Source organism: Leucoraja erinacea, chromosome 1 (genome assembly GCF_028641065.1).
Source record: "Leucoraja erinacea ecotype New England chromosome 1, Leri_hhj_1, whole genome shotgun sequence".
NCBI lineage: Eukaryota > Metazoa > Chordata > Chondrichthyes > Rajiformes > Rajidae > Leucoraja > Leucoraja erinaceus.
In genome coordinates this window covers 99,628,287-99,645,719 of record NC_073377.1, presented here as the reverse complement: position 1 = coordinate 99,645,719, position 17,433 = coordinate 99,628,287, and the positions used below count along the sequence as shown (strand labels likewise).

The 17,433-nt window shown below is 43.3% G+C and overlaps 1 protein-coding gene across 1 annotated transcript in view; it reads right to left on the bottom strand.

Moving 5' to 3' along the window:
- Positions 1-222: 222 nt before the first annotated feature.
- The window catches only part of rasgef1ba (RasGEF domain family, member 1Ba), an 84,495-nt gene continuing 67,284 nt past the window's right edge, over positions 223-17,433 (bottom strand). The window contains exons 12-14 of the mRNA XM_055640145.1: positions 14,056-14,179; positions 10,057-10,129; positions 223-4,312 (exon numbers count right to left, since the gene is read on the bottom strand). Of these exons, the coding sequence (XP_055496120.1) occupies positions 4,288-4,312; positions 10,057-10,129; positions 14,056-14,179 (222 nt within the window). The 3' untranslated portion in view covers positions 223-4,287. The remainder of the gene's footprint in view (positions 4,313-10,056; positions 10,130-14,055; positions 14,180-17,433) is intronic.

The window sequence follows — 17,433 nt, the reverse complement described above, 5'->3', positions numbered from 1 at the left end:
CAACCCAAATAATTGCCTATCCATTTCCTCCTCAGATGCTAACTGGCCAGCTGAATTCCTCCAGCACTTTATGTTTTGCTCTTTGTTTTTCTTTATGTTTTTTATCCTGGCATTTTTGAATCGGAGGTCTGATGTCATCAGCTATATTTCCTTTGCAATCAAGGAACACTAGCATTTCCCTCTAGTTTCTCAATTTAGAAAAAAAACATCAGTCATTCAGAGTATTGTAGTATTTGTTTTTAATACTAGTTATGGGTTTTGATTGAAAATTGGGGCTTGCATATTCTACAAAGTATCCATTAATGAGCTTGATTTTACTTTCAAAGGTGAGATGTCCAATATGTTGACATTTGTTCATTACAACGCTTATGTTTTACATTGGAAATTCTGTTCTGTTGACTGGTGCAGTAGGCACCACACCATCTGCCACCTGTTGACACAAGCCAAGCAACCACATATCTCAATTTATTATATATAATTACAAATAACCAATATGGCATGCAGAGCAGATTAGATCAGTTAGCTTGGGCTACTTGAGATATATTTTTTGAGATACACCACAGAAACGGGCCCTTCATCATACTGAGTCCGTGCCAACTGCAATCACTTCATACACTAGCACTATCCTGCACACCAGGGACAATTTACAATTTTCCTAAGCGAATTAACCTACAAACCTGTATGTCTTTGGAGTGTAGGTGGAAACCGGAGCATCCGGAGAAAACCCAATGCAGTCACAGGGAGAATGTACAAACTCTGTAGACAGTACCAGTAGTCAGGATCGAACCTAGGACTCTGGCGCTGTATGGCAGCAACCCTACCACTACGTTAGTGTGCCGCCCCCTACTGAATGGGAAATCAAGTACAAGGAGCAAAATAAAGAAGTAAGGACTAGATTGAGAGATGAGACAAATGTAAAAGATAATAAAAAGAATGATCTCCCTGGAGATATTCTTTGCTAAATTTAATAGATCTGTATCAAGTAGCTACAAGATTTACACAACATTCCATGTACTTCAATTGCTAATCTCAGTGAAATAGTTTCCATTAAGTTTTTCGATGGAGAAAGGCATTAATGGAAGCTCCTGAACCATCAGTGAAGTGGAAACAGTTCATCAAGCTTGTGTCCAGACCTATTCTGTTTAAAGAAAATCACATGCAGAACCAGAATGACCAAAATTCTATCAACTGTTTATTTCTTATTTCCAATCATTATGTCCTGTTAACATGACTACCGTTCCCTCCACTTACAGAAAATATTGAATGCAGAACATGGGCAACATTTATTGAGAGACTCTACATAGTCAGGGAACACGAGATGCAAATGAAAACAAATGTCCAGCATTCATTGAAAATTTGTTAAAATTTGACAAAGACGTTTTAGAAAAACATGTTGAGGTGAGTTGATATTTGTTGACAGCCAAGATGATGGTGCCAACCAACTCCACCATGTTTCCTGGAAACAAACATATCAGTTTATTTTATTAATGCAAGTTTCTTTTTGTTGCAAGTTTGTCCAATGGGTTCCTTAAAATCTAATGGAATTTATAGTTCCTAGTTTAGAGCCCAGGTGGTCTACATTTTTAAAAACTAAACAGCATAACCTTTCGCAAATCCAAAAGTCTTAAATTTAGGTTCACAATACAAAGTGACTTCCACAGGTTTGGTGAGAAATGAGATATGAATAAAACTATAATTCATTTTGTTTTTCAATCAGTATACTATGACCCTGGTCAGCCTATTCCTTGTTACTATCTCCTCCGCTCTCTAATGTATAAACTTAAGTGTCACAAAAATTACTATTACCTGTAATTGTGAAAAAGAACCACATTTCTTTGTTGTTACCTGGTTGACAGGAAACAGTGAACTTTCAAGGCTAACTGGATTGTTGTGGATGCTGAACGTGTCTATTACTTGTATGCTCTTTCCACTCCAGTAATTTGTGATTGTTAAAATAAGCGCAATTCCCTCTAAGAACTTTAATTCTGATTGACAGAATTCAATGCTCAACATGGTAAAATTCACTGGATTCACTGATAAACTCCTATCACATGAACTTATTTCAGTTTTGCATGTTGTCCATTTCTTCCTGCAGCATAGACAACATTTTATAATGCGTACAGTTCTGGTCGCCTCAATACAGGAAGACTGTGGAGGCATTGGAAAAGGTGCAGAGGAGGTTTACCAGATTAATGCTTGGATTAGCTTGGTGGGGAGACTGCCCCAGTCCTTTCCACTCGTTTCATGTATCTTGTGGTTTTATGGCTGTTGGCAGATCAATTTCCCTCCTGGGATAATATAAAGTTCCATCATATCGTATAGCTTTAGTGAGAGGGGCAAAGTTTAAAGGAGATATACGAGGCACGTTTTTACTCAGAACATGCTGAGAACGTGCCTGGAACATGCTGCCAGGGGTAGTAGTGGAGACAGATAAAACAGTGACATTTAAGTGTCTTTTGGATGGGTATGTGGATATGCAGGGAATGGAGTGATAGAGGTTGCATGCAGGCAGGTATGTCTTTGACAACATCATGTTCAACACAGACACTGTGGGCTTAAGGTCCTGTTCCTCTGCTGTACTATGTTTTAATATGCTTGGTCAGTTCAACAAAAGCTCAGGTAACAATTTTCCATGTATTCTGTCCAGGAGGACAGCATTCACCATATTTTCCTATTGTATTTATAATGTAAAAAGCCCTCTCTGCTCTGTCCACAAACAACCAATCGCACATTTAGCAGTGCTTAGTAATAGCATTCCTATCTTGTGTATGAAGGTGTAGTATTTCAATCCCGTATATGGTGGGGTTGACACCCAGATGAAAGCATGCATCATGTGGGGAGCTGGTGCAATCCTTCCTGCTGTATAGTATTAATGCTGCCATTGGATCCCACAATAGTGATGCACAGGAGTATTCGACGTACATATAGATAGATTCACCAATACTGTTGACACAAAACACTACTGTTGCATAAAATTGTCAAACTGCTAATGCATGACTGGAATTTTCTCTCTATTGCATCAGTAATCTATAGATTGAACTACGCCAAAATTCAGTATAAAATTAATCTTACACAGTGAAAGAAGATTCATTATTTTACAAAATCACCACAGTATTTTTTTAAATTCCCTTCTCAGCAACTAAGCATTTAAAATGCATAATGATGTACGCATAAAAGTTATATACAGATAAGTTAACCACAATATTTTAAAAAAAAGATAATGGCAGGAAGAAAATGTACAAAATTCAGCCATCATTCACATGCTTTATAACATGTACATTATCTTGTCATGAATCACTGGCACTAACTTTTCAGAACCATGTTCATTTTTTTTTCTACTGAGTTCACATGTCTTTCATTATGCATTTGGAATAAATATTTTTAAATGCTTACACCTATTGCAAGCAAGTCATAAATGCTTCACAATGCAGGATATTGCACAATCCTAATGCTGATGTGACTCACAGAATGTTGACTTCTGCAGGTTAAATGACGGATTACAATTTAATCAACAATTTTGCAAGTATTCCTGTCAAGAAAATCCCTGTCTTTGTGACAATATTCAAGTATATGGTGATTACTAAACATTTTATAAAATAATCCAAAATGTTGTTTTAATTCTTACAAACAAATACCAAAATAACATTCTACCATTTTAATTCTTCAGAGTTACTTTAAATCTCAGAGTATCCCAAAGCCTACCTAGATGTAACTGATACTTCAACATGAGATATTTACAGTATGTTCTATGTAAACAGTTTGGTCATGGATTTAACTAACTTGCCATATCATACAAATCTATTGCATTCCGGTACAATATATGTATGACCATTGTCATGAACATTATTATATTAGCTTTTTTTCCCGATGATACTGACCCGCAGCCATCTCAGGTCATTTTGATCCCAATAGCTATAAGACCAGGTGGAGACCAGCACCCAGGCCTGAGGTTCTGTCTGAAACTGCAGAGTAACCAGCCGCAAATCTCAGGGATCCGTCCACCAGACCAGTTAATATGGAGGTTTGCAACCAGGTGTACCCACACTCTCAACTCTGAGATTCTCAGTTCACAATGAAATTACTAACAGCCAGCAGAACCCAAAAAATGTTTGCATGTAGTCTATGACCAGTGAAATAGGCTTCCAATCTCTGTTTCACTCCGATTGAGATTCATTGTTCTTCGTGCACAACTTTTATTCCACTGCTGTCCAAGTCTCTTGCTCTTGAAAATCAGTTGTTGAAAAACATTGTATGTTGGTGCCAATTATAAAGCACTTTATGTTGAGGCTAAACTCTAGATAGAAAATTTGACCTGAAAGAAAAATAAACCTATTCATTTTAAGTGCATAAGCAACCAATTAGTGAAACATGAACATGGAGGAGCAACTGTCAATTTTATGCTTTCTGACAAAAACAATGGCAAAGTAATCATGTTCTCAGCTTTCTTTATTCATGTGAATTATTATTTCAATTACTTCCAACCATTTGATGACTGAATATCCACTGGTCATCCTGAGCTTTAAGCTGGCCAGTTCATGAATTTTTGTTTAAGAAGGAACTGCAGATGCTGGAAAATCGAAGGTAGACAAAAGTTCTGGAGAAACTCAGCGGGTGTGGCAGCATCTATGGAGCGAAGGAAAAAGGCAATGTTTCGGGCCAAAAACTCTTCTTCAGACTGATGTAGGGTGCAGGGGGCGGGAAGAGGAGGAGCCAGAGGGTTGAGGGAGAGCTGAGAAGGGGAGGAGACAATAAGGGTTACCGGAAAGTCAATTGGAGAAGTCAATGTTCATGCCGCTGGGGTATAAACTGCCAAAGCGAAATATGAGGTGCTGCGCCTCCAATTTCCGGTGGTGCTCACTTTGGCCATGGAGGAGACCCAGGACAGAAAGGTCGGATTCGGAATGGTAGGGGGAGTTGAAGTGCTGAGCCACCGGGAGATCAGGTAGGTTATTGCAGACCAAGCGGAGGTGTTCAGCGAAAAGATCACCAAGCCTACGCTTGGTTTCACCGATGTAGATCAGCTGACATCTAGAGTAGCGGATGCAATAGATGAGGTTGGAGGAGGTGCAGGTGAGCCTTTGTCGCACCTGGAACGACTGCTTGGGTCCTTGAATGGAGTCGAGGGAGGAGGTAAAGCGACAAGTGTAGCATTTCTTGCGGCTGCAAGGGAAAGTGCCCTGGGAGGGGGTGGTACGGGTGGGAAGGGAAGAATTGACCAGGGAGTTACAGAGGGAGCGGTCTTTGCGGAAAGCAGACCGGGAGATGGGAAGATGTGGTGAGTGGTGGGTTCACGTTGGAGGTGGCGAAAATGACGGAGGACTATTTGTTGTATGTGACGGCTGGTGGGGTGGAAGGTGAGGACTAGGGGAACTCTGCCCTTGTTAAGAGTGGGGGGATGGGGAGAGAGAGCAGTGTTACGGGGTATTGAAGAAACCCTGGTGAGAGCCTCATGTATGGGAGGGGAACGCCTGTTCCCTGAAGAATGAGGGCATTTCCGATGGCCTGGTGTGGAACGCCTCAGCCTGGGAGCAGATGCGGCATAGACGGAGGAGTTGGGAGTAGGGGATGGAGTCCTTACAGGAAGCAGAGTGGGAAGAAGTGTAGTTTAGAAGTCTATCACCTGAGATGGAGATAGTGAGGTCAAGAAATGGTAGTGAAGTGTCGGAAATGGTCCAGGTGTATTTGAGTGCCAGATGGAAGTTGGTGGTGAAATGGATGAAGTCAGTGAGTTGTGTGTGGGTGCAGGAGGCAGCACCAATGCAGTCGTCGATGTAGAGGTCGGGGATGGGGCCCTTGTACGTCTCGAACAAGGATTGTTCGACGTACTCTACAAAGAGGCAGGCATAGCTAGGACCCATGCGTGTGCCCATAGCTACGCCTTGTATTTGGAGGAAATGGGAGGAGTCAAACAAAAAGTTATTAAGGGTAAGGTTACCAGCTCCGCCAGGCGGAGGAGAGTATCTGTAGTCGGGGATTGGTTGGTTCTCCGGTCGAGGAAGAAATGGAGGGCTTTGAGACCCTCCTGGTGGGGGATGGAGGTGTAGAGTGACTGGACATCCATGGTGAAGATGACGGGATGGGAGCCTAGAGAACGGAATTCCGGGAGACGACGGAGCATGTCTGAGGTGTCTTGAACATAGGTAGGGAGGGATTTAACCGGGGGGGGGATAAGATAGAGTCGAGGTATGTGGAAATAAGTTTGGTAGGGCACGAACAGGCAGAGACAATGGGTCTACCAGGACAGTCTGGTTTGTGGATTTTGGGGAGAAGGAAAAATTGGACCGTGAGGGTCTGGGGAACGATGAGGTTGGAGGCTTGGGAGGGCAGGGAGCAGGAAGAGTTGATGAAGTCAGTGATGGTGCTCGAGATAGTGGCCTGGTGCTCGTCTGTGGGGTCATGGTCCAGGGATAAGTATGAGGGGGTGTCATTCCTCAGGAACTAGTGGTGGCATGGTGGCACAGCGGTAGAGTTGCTGCCTAACAGCCCGAGAGACCTGGGTTTGATCCTGACTACGGGTGCTTGTCACTACGGAGTTTGTACGTTCTCCTCGTGACCTGCGTAGGTTTTCTCCGGGACGTCCGGTTTCCTCCCACACTCCAAAGACGTACAGGTTTGTAGGTTAATTGGCTTGGTATAATTGTAAATTATCCCTAGTGTGTGTAGGATAGTGTAAGTGTGCGGGGGTCGCTGATGATCAGTGGGCTGAAGGGCCTGTTTACGCGGTGTATCTCTAAACTAAACTAACCAAATCTACGTTATCCAAAATTCAGAGTCTTATCTAATCTATACTCAGTCCTACTGACTTGCTCACTGATATATGCTGGCCATCAATTAAGTTCCCATTACCCTGGTTTTCAAAATTCTCTACTCTTCCCCTCGCCACCATTTACTTATGGAGTACAGCACAGGATCAGGCCCTACGGACCACAGAGTCCATGCCTAACGTGATGCTATTAAACTACTCTTCTGCCTACAGGTAATATATATGCTTCAATTCCCTGCATATCCATGTGCCTATCCAAAATCTTCAAATGTCACTATCATTTCTGCCCCAACAACCACCACTAGTTGCTTTGTACATCTCCTTTAACTTTGCCCCTTACTTTAAAGCAATGTCCCCGAGGTTCTCTGTCTACACTATTTATGTCTCTCATAATTTTATATACTTCTATCAGATCTCCCTTCTGCCTCCGACACTCCAGAAAACCAATCCAAGTCTGACCAACCTCTCCATGTATCCAATACTCTCGAATCCAGGCAGCATTCTGGTAAACTTCCTCTGCTCCCTTTCCAAAACCTCCACATCCTTCCTATAATGGGGCTAACTGAACTGCATCCGATTCCAGTCAGACACTTCTCCAAGCCTCACATGGCTTCGTACAGGTCTCCTGCAGCTTCACTATTGCCCCCCCTCCCCCCAGTAACAACAGGGACAGAGTCTCCTAATCCTCACCTATCGCCAGTGGCGGACTGGCCAGGGTGTCAACTTGCCCGATGGCAAGTGGGCCCCTGATGAAGTGGGCCCCCTTTGTCTCCTGGCAAACAATATTGTTAGACCCAGTCCGCCACTGTCTATCACCCCATCAGCCGTCGCATACAGCACATAATCCTCCAACGTCAGATCCAGGGGCCACAGTCTTAGCATAAAGGGGAGGCTGAGGTGAGAACAAACGTTTTCACCCAGAGAGCTGTGAATTTGTGGAATTCCCTGCCACAGAGGGCAGTGGAGGCCAAATCACTGGATTGATTTAAGAGAGAGTTAGGTAGAGCTCTAGGGGCTGGTGGAATCAAGGGATATGGGGAGAAGGCAGGCACGGGTTATTGATTGGGGACGACCAGCCATGATCACAATGAATGGCGGTGCTGGCTCGAAGGGCCGAATGGCCTCCTCCGGCACCTATTTTCTATGTCGCCACCACGTCCAATGGGATTCCACCATTAGCCATGTATTCCCATCTGTACCCTTTCCTCTTTCCGCAGAGACCGTTCCCTCCGCAACTCCCTGCTCAACTCATCTCTTCCCACCCAAACCACCCCCTCCCCAGGTACTTTCCCCTGCAACTGCAGGAGATGCAACACCTGTCCCTATACCTCCTCCCTCGACTCTGTCCAGGTACCTCGACAGTCTTTTCAGGTGAGGCAGAGGTTAACTTTCACCTCCTCCAACCTCATCTACTGTATCTGCTGTTCCAGGTGTGGACTCCTACCGGTATATATCGGCGAGCCCAAGAGCAGACTCGGTGATCGTTTCGCTGAACACCTCCGCTCAGTCCGCCTAGACCTACCTGATCTCCTGGTTGCTGAACATTTTAACTCCCCCCTCCCATTCCCATACTGGCCTGGGCCTCCTCCAATGTAGGAGTGAGGCCCACACAAATTGGAAGAACAGCACCTCATATTTCGCTTGGGCAGCTTATAACCCAGCAGTATCAATATTGATTTCTCTAACTTCAAGTAACTCTTGCTTTCCCTCTCTCTCTCTCCATCACACCACCCCCCCGTAATATGGAATGGAATACTTTATTGCCATACGTGACAAGGCAGTGACATTCTTTGCATGTATACCCAATGTATACAAATAGAAGCCCCATACAAAGTCACCCCCACCCCAAAGCAGTTGTCCATTATTTCCCCCGCAATTTACGTCGGCCCCCCGATGACGGGTCCTCCATTGTTTGTCCCTTCCCTCACAGCAGTTTCCCCCATGCTCTCCTCGACCATGGGTCAACCTGCGAGTCATCACCTCTGCTGCAAGGCTTCAGCACCCTAGTTCTCAGATTAGTTCTACTGCCCTTCTGATTTACCCTGCCTGGTCGTGGCTGCGGACCGGGAACATGGCCGCAGGCCTTTATCAAGGTGCCGCAATCTCAATGCACCCGGAAGGCCCCAAAGGCGTGGCGGACGGTCAAACCTGCCCGGAGCTTGTTCGGCTCCATTGCGAGGGTGGGAACGGAGGAGACTGGATGGGAACGGAGGCGGCCAAACACGCACGGGAGACGGCAGAGACCAGCGGCAGTGCACTGTGACTTGTCACATGTGATGATAAAGTATTCAATGTAATTCAATTCAATTAATTTTACTGATGGTATGCCTCCTTGTCACCTTCCCCTCAACAAACAGAGAACTATTCTACATTTCCTTTATATTGACTGCTTTGATCTGTCATTTTCACACTTTACCCTTCCATATGTCTAGAAACCCTCTCCCGAAATGTCACTCCGCTCCAGAGATGCTGCCCGGCCCGCTGAGTAACTCCAGCATTTTGTGTCTGTCTCAATTCTCTAAAATATCAGTGTTGTTCGAGCACTAGCCTCTTGACTACTCATAAATTTAGTTTCTCCAAGTTTGGGAACTAGGCCTTTGCCTCCCAAGACTCTGATTTTCTCTCTGCAAACCACTTACCTTTCTGAACCTGCCTCATCCACTGCTCCCTCACTACCACCACCACCACCCTCCTCCTCAAAATCTACCATCCGTGGTCAGCTGTGTTGCTGTTGTGCACTCTCAGACCGTGTACAAATGTTGCAATCTTGAACATACAAAATTACATGTCCTGAATTTGTTTTAACATTTATAAATACCAAAGAGTGAATTCCAGAATCGGAATAAAGAAAATCTATATTTTGTCCACTCATTTGTTGCCATGAATCCAAATCTCAATCACAAGGTACCTGGGAAATCCTACATTTATCTATTTTGCTGGAGTACTGATACTGTACAGAGCAAGCAGAACAATTTGCAAAAAGGCAGTCTACTTCCCACCTGTACTCCTTATAAAGGGATTACAATGGTACATTCCATTTAAAATGTGACAGCTCAATTTCCCTTCGCTTATCATATTTCAATCTCCAGCATTTATGGTTTGGCAGAAGTTCAATAGAGATTAAATATGAAAGGTCGCTATTGCCAATACATCAAAAACACACTGATCCTATTGATCCTCAAACAAAAATAAGTAAAGTGAAGAATGCAATTATTGATGAGGATGTTCTGTAGGTCTGTAAGGTTTACTCTGAAATAACTTGCATACAAGGATTGCTGAGTTTTGATGTCTACCTTAAAGTCTTCCACCTCTCCTTTTCAACATTATTCTCCGGGCTTTCACTTCCATAGGATGCCAAATAAAGTGCTGAAGAACAAAACAACAGTGAATACAGTATTATACTATTATTGCTATAACTCAATTCTGCTTTTTAAAGCTCTGGCCTTTTTAAGACGTAGAATATCAGATGGGGGGGGGGGGGGGGGGGGGGGGGGGGGGGGGGGAAAGATGATAGAAGAGATGATAGAAGTATACTAACATTAAAATGGGTAAAATGCAAATGATTGCTGAATGGCCAGTGTGGATTCAGTGATTCAAAGGGCTATTTCTGTGCTGCATCTAACTATGGCTAAATGCAGGAGGTGCTCAGGTCGCCCTATTGTACCAGAGCATCTCTTCAACAGCTCGCCTTTCTTCAATGCTGTTCACCCAGTATTTCCAAGCCCTTAATTAAATAAATCAGGTTCCTGTGGGTTCTTGGTTGGATAGATTTCCCTAGGAGCTCTGTTAAGCCAGAAGATCAAAAGCATGAGAAGCACTTGTAGATTCTCAGTGGCGTACAGTGGATAGCCACCAAGTGGTCACAGGAGTGGAAGGCAACCTCATCTCCATTACATGGCTACATGTCTTCACCAGATAAAAGCAGTCCAGGGTCTGACCCCAGAGGAGCATGGGTGAAGCTCAACAGACTTCGTACTGGGGTTGGGTGTTTCAATGCCAGCATGTGGAGATGGGGACTCCACCAGAGCCCAGCCTGTGAATGCAGAGCAGAACAACAGACAGCCAACCATGTCATCTCTGGGTGCCCGCTCTACCACCCATCAAATGCAGCTCAGGGCCTGGCAGACATTGACGCAGAGACAACAACCTGGTTGCTCAACACCCGGCTTGAGATCTAACTATTTCTTTGGTTTATGTTTCATTCGCAAGAAGAAGAATGGCATACAAGCTGCCTGTCGAAAGGCAGCCTGCTGAAAGCTGCAGACCTTCACTCTGCAGACTGACACTTGTACAGATGTTCACATCCTACCAAAGCATGGATTCCAAATCCTCTCACTGAGGATAGTTACAGTTTAGTTTATTGTCACATGTACCGAGGTACAGCGAAAAGCTTTTGTTGCGTGCTATCCAGTCGCGGAAAGACAATACATTATTACAATCATGCCATTTAGTGTATAGATACATGATAAGGGAATCGTTTAGTGCAAGATAAAGCGAGCAAAGTCTGATCAAGGACAGTCCGATGGTCACAAACAAGGTAGATAGCTCAGGACATGAGCCAGCGCTAAATATTGTGATGGTCTTTTCTTTCTTGCTTTGACCTATATCCCAGCAACATCCCACCAAATTTATTTGTATTCTATGTTGCATTAATTACTTAAGAAGCCATTCTCAAGTGGCGTGGAACAGCATTCTCAAGTCAGCTGAGAAGATTGCTTCCATGTATAAACAAGGAACGGCAGATGTTGGTTTACACAAAAGGACACACAAAGTGCCGGAGTACCTCAGCGGTGTTACATCAGTAGCATCTCTGGAGAATATGGGCAGGTGATGGTTGTGGTCAGGACCCTTCAGATTGATTCAGGGAGTGGGGGGGAGAAAAAAATCTGAGAGAGGAATTGCAGCACAAAGCATGGGGGGGTAAATAGGTGGACACGTGAGGGGGAACTTTGATGGGCAGATGGTTTGAACAAAGGCCGGAGATTAAAGCAGAAGATGGGAAAAGGTATGGGGGAGAAAGGACAGGGGTTGTTAAAAGTTACCCAAAATTGTTGAATTCAATGTTTAATTGCTTCCGTGCCTGGATCAAAATCTGATGATAAAAGACACATTTCCTATCCCATCTCACACTTGCCTCACTATACTGCTAATTAATCAGTTAAAGTCAAGAAAAATCAAGGAGAATAATATCCAGGCGTGAAGAACAAATTCATTTAGATGATAAACTGGAGGCAAGGCAAGTATCATTGGAAGGCTGTGTTTCCATGGTAACAGGGATTTCAATAAGGTGAATCTTTGTTTTGATTCACGAATCCTGTTTGCTGAGGATCGGCAGAGACATGTAGTTTAAATCTGACAGTTTGGTATAACTGAGAAAGATACTGTTTTGATTTCCATTATTCCAATTTGAATTTCAAAGCCAGCAGGAAATATATGTCTCCTCGGGCTGCAGCTCTGGCTTAGCTTCCTCCTCCTTTATAATACAATAAAGGGATCATGTTTTATTGCTCAAAAATCATTTGATTCAGGAAATTATTAAATATTAGAATGGCCACTGTTGTAAATCAGGATATTTTCTCTAGCTACCAGCCAATCCAATAACATATCATTCATCTGGCTTAGAAGTTACTGCTTGAAATATTGGTGTGGAAATGCTTAATAGTTTTATGGAATTGCATTGCCATTTCAATATATAATCGTATTTTAAAAGAGTTAAAGATCTCACTATTGCACTAAATAACTGTTTCTTAAACGATGGGATAGTCCCAGCCTCAACTATCTCCTCTGGACCTCCATGGACCACTAGGGGCGCTGCACTGGCAGCAGCCTCTGCCTACAGCCTGTCTGTCATTTCTATCTTTTTTTTATTTTCAGTTAGTCCAAAGTCTGTGTTGGGGGAAAACCGTTTCCCAGTCTCTTCCTGGCGGGGACGCGACTATTTCTCCGAGTCGCGTCCTCGTCCCCCACCTCGTGGCCTACCAGCTGGATCGGAGCGACCTTTCCTGCCGGGGACCGGAAACCGGACCAGGGCTGTTACAGCGGCAGCGCAGCGCTGGAGTCACCGCGGAGTGGGTGATGCCTACCTGGGTCGCCGTTTGGAGCTCCGGAGCGTTGGGCCGTTGCTCCAATATCATGGAGCTCTGGTGCGGAGAGCTTCCAACGCGGGCGGCGCTGAACAACATCGTGGAAACCTGGGGCGCCTTGCAGAGGGTCGCCAGCAGCAATCTCCACCCGGCGCGGCCTACGGACATTGGAAGCCGCCGACTCCGGTAGGAGGGGGCCGACTCTGGTGTCCACACCACTGAGGACGTCCCGCAGCCCCGACGTCGGACTTACAACACTCCGGCGAGCGGTCCTGGACATCGGGCCGCCCGTTGCTGCAACTGCGGAGGGCTTGGGGAGGCCCTGACCACGAGGAACAGTGGAGGAAGAAGACTGACTTTGGTGCCTTCCCACACAGTGGGAAACTTTGATTCTGCTGTGTGGGGATGTTTTGTGTTAAATTCTATAGTGCGTTGAGTCCTGTTTATTTTTATTGTATGGCTGTATGGGAATTCATTTCACTGTGCCATCTGGCACATGTGACAATTAAATCTATCTTGAATCTTAAATCTTGACAGTTTGTTCCATACACCCACCACCCTTTGTGTGCAAAGGTTACCCCTCGGATTCCTATTAAATCTTTTGTCCTTCACCTTGAACCTATGTCCTCTGGTCCTCGATTCCCCTACTCTGGGCAAAAGACTGTGCAGCTACCCGATCTATTCCTCTCATGATTTTGTACACCTCTATAAGATCTCCCCTCATCCTCCTGCGCTCCATGGAATAGAGACCCAGCCTACTCAACCTCTCCCTATAGCTCACACCCTCTTGTCCTGGCAACATCCCCGTAATCCTTTTCCGAACCCCTTCAAGCGTGACAATATCTTTCCAAAAACATGGTGTCCAGAACTGAACACAATATTCTAAATGCAGTCTCACCAAAGTTGTATATTTTGAACCATGCAGGTTATTTACAAGCTACAGTATAGATATTTGATTCAAGTGGTGCAAGTAGATAAATATATCCACATTTATGATACATTAAATTTATTATTAGTATCAAAACCTACAAGTCATGCTAATAACATTTGCAGGTAAAATCTAAAAACCTTTCTGATTGGACTAAAATTAATTATTGTCATTTTCTTGGTATTGTTTGCCAGCAGGTTTTTCCACCACTGTATTCATTAAAATGAATAGATTTTATCATGCAACACAATTCTTTTCGGATGTATCTAATAATGACTTACTATCTTCAGAGAACACAGGGGCAGTGAGAAGGTACTGAAGGATTTTACGATCACGCTCAAAAGGACACTCCATCTGTTTCCAGGTCATAAACTCACTGACTTGCTTTGCCAGCTCCCAGAATTTCTAAAAGAAGCAGAAACAGTATATCAAATATTTGCAAATAATGTTTCAGAACATATCTTGAAGGATATCAACATACATTAGAATTGACAATAAATTGACAATAAATACACCATTGTTTAATTCAATCAGGCAATTGAATCAAAAAGGTCTCAATGGTCTAAGCACAACGTGAGTACGACATCTACTGCTAGGTATTCAAACTAAACATCTGAATCTTGTTACCGAACAGAGAAAGTTTCAGTTAGTGGTGAAGGTGAGACAATGTTTCTTATTGGGTTGATGTATGGTGGAATCCTGGTTCAGTCTGCTAACTACTGGGCTGGCCATTCAACTTATTGTCTAGGCTCCACTAACTAGTTGTTCAGATTGCTGACCCGTGTAGTAGATTCAGCAACACTAGATTGCCATCAGTGCATGGGGTGCCATGCACCAAAATACATAAATCCCTTTGCAAACCTTTACATAAAGCACATTTTCAATTGTGTTACTGTTGCAATTGGTAGACTCGAAGTCCAGTGGCTGCGCAATGTGTTCCAACCCAGCAGAATCACATTTAGCCTCTCGACAGACGAGCGAGCACTGCAGATGTCCTCACCAGCAGCACACATAACCTCAGGCGGAGTTAACCCTCTACACTCTTATGCCAACGATGAGTGTAAGTGGATTTCACCATCAGATAATCATTTGAATAATCATGGTGACTTCACCATGAACATAATTTTGTTCAGGATAATTTTCAGCAGAACATTTCAAGGTAGGAATTACTGCCAATATCAACATGTGTAATTATTACTGGGAATACCAATGTGTATAATTACTACTGGGTATACTAATGAGTGAATGCTTGCAGTTCTCAAACGAAAATGCGTTTTTTTTCTATAATGATGGCAACAAATCAGTCATATTTAACCAATCACTGCTATGATACCAAATAAATCACATGCATATATATATATATATATATTGGATATTATTGATTGCATCTTCAATGCTTACAATTTTATTTAAGGAGTTCAGTTAAGGAGCCACAGAGATGAGATGGCAGGGCATCAGATTGGAGTTGATGGACATTTGAACAGGAAACAAGTGGGAGGGTTGGATTGATAGGATAGCTCTGAGAGCAGGCACGGGCTCAACGGCCTCAGTAGTCTTTTTCAATGTCCATAGGGTATACGGGATATGAGAACAACTACTCATAAAATATTATTCAGCCCTTTCATTACAAGACACAAATTCAATGTAGCTCCCTGAAACACCAGAACTCTGTCTGTGGTGAAGTGATATGTGTTGTTACCAATCACAAACCTAGTAATCTGGAGATCTACCAAATGAGACAATAAATGGTAGCAAGGGTTTTATCGCGAGCTCTTCTGAGCAGCATCTTTTTCCGCAATAAAAAAATGTAGAAATGCAATTTTAAAAGAATAAAGGGGCTGTCCCACTGCGGCGACCTAATCCGTGAGTTCAGAAGAGTGTCTTCGACTTTCAAGCACGAAAAACTTCAAACTGGGTCAACCGTCAGCGATGAAACCGTGAGCTGGATCGACCGACCACACACACACACACACACACACAGACATCGCAAAGGCGGGGACCAGGGAAAGCGGGGGAGCGCTGACTGAAGTTCACACCCGCGATGAAAAGAAAGTTAAAGACGGCTGGCACAGTGTATGCTAAGTCCATTAAAGAGTGCGGAGAGGAGGGAGGGGAGAGAAGGGGAGAGAGAGGGGGAGAGAAGGGGGAGGAGAAGGAGTGGAGACACATTTAAGGTCAGACAACATTTAATCAAGTTTAGCTGGCATTTAACCTATCGGTCGGTTTTCCTTGGTCCTGAAAACTCCAATGAGCCAATTAAAATGCCCAGTCAGTGAAGGAGATTTCCTACGGCTGCCTGTGCCTGTAACTACATAGCAACCCCACTCCACTGCAGTACGAGTTCAAAAGAACCATGCCGACCAATTTTTACTCGTGGAAAATTTTTCAACATGCTGAAAATGTTTCCACGACCCAGCTGAGGCGGGAATTTCCCTCAAGCATGAAGGAGAGCATGAAATGACCTCATAGGACCTCCTATGACTACGTGTCGACCATGCTGCGAGTTTGAGTCGAGGGCAAATTCTTCTAAACTCGCAGATTAGGTCGCCGCAGTGGGACAGCCCCTTAAGTATCACTCCCAGGTTATGTATTAATTCTTTTTACCCTGCTTCAACTTAAAATAAGAGAAATATGCAAGTAAAACAAATGTTAAAAGGGAGCTCAATTTTCAGTTGTGACAAATAAGCCATTGTGAGCTAGCAATGGATATATTAAGACTTATCTTTATCTATTTAATTACTGTTTTAATTTATTGTCTTTTTGTTGCTGTCTTACTAGGGAGAATGTAGCATTGTTTATGTTATATCTTTTCATCAATTATATATTAAAAATGTCACATAACACATCAAATTCACTAAAAACACTCATGTCAGCATTTCTGCTTGCAACACCTGTTCTGCCTGGAGGTGGAAATTTCACATTGATCCCGTTTACATACGTCACATATTCACCCATGCATGAAATTACGCACATTGAATGCTTTAGCTTGCTCTGCTTTTCACTTTTAAAATATTTATTTCAACCCTTCTGTCCTCTCGTACTTTCTATAAATGTTTAATAGATTAAATGTCTAATTTTACAGCTTAGAATTCAATTAGCATATTTCCTGCCTTATCAATTTGCGTTTAACATTCAATCGAACTTTACTCCAATTCGAGTCCAATCACTGTTTTCTATTGTTTACTAAAATGTATTAACTTGCTGTTGCTGAACCTCAATTCGCTTGTGCTTTTGTTCAATTTTTCTCCTGGTGTTTTTCCCATCTGTATTGTATCTTCCATTTCTCTTCCTCACATTTCAGACATAAAAAAGCTTGCAAATTTCAAGTTTTTATTGTTTAGCTATTCTGTTTCAAATTGAATTTATATCTATAAAAGGCATCATTGGAATATCACTTTTTAAAATTTTAGCAGGAGTTCATCGTTCCTGTTTTCCTACTGCCTTGGGAGTCCTCTTCCCAACCAGCCTTGAAATTCCTATAAATTCTCACAGACTCCAATGGCCTTCCCAGCCCTAATGCATCATCTTCTACAACTGCATTTAGACTGCATTCTGGTCTTACCAACATTTCTCTTCCTGCAAAATATGCCAACATATAACATTCATTTAGACACTCTTGTTGTTAATGATAGGACAGCATAATGATCAAGTCTCCAAAT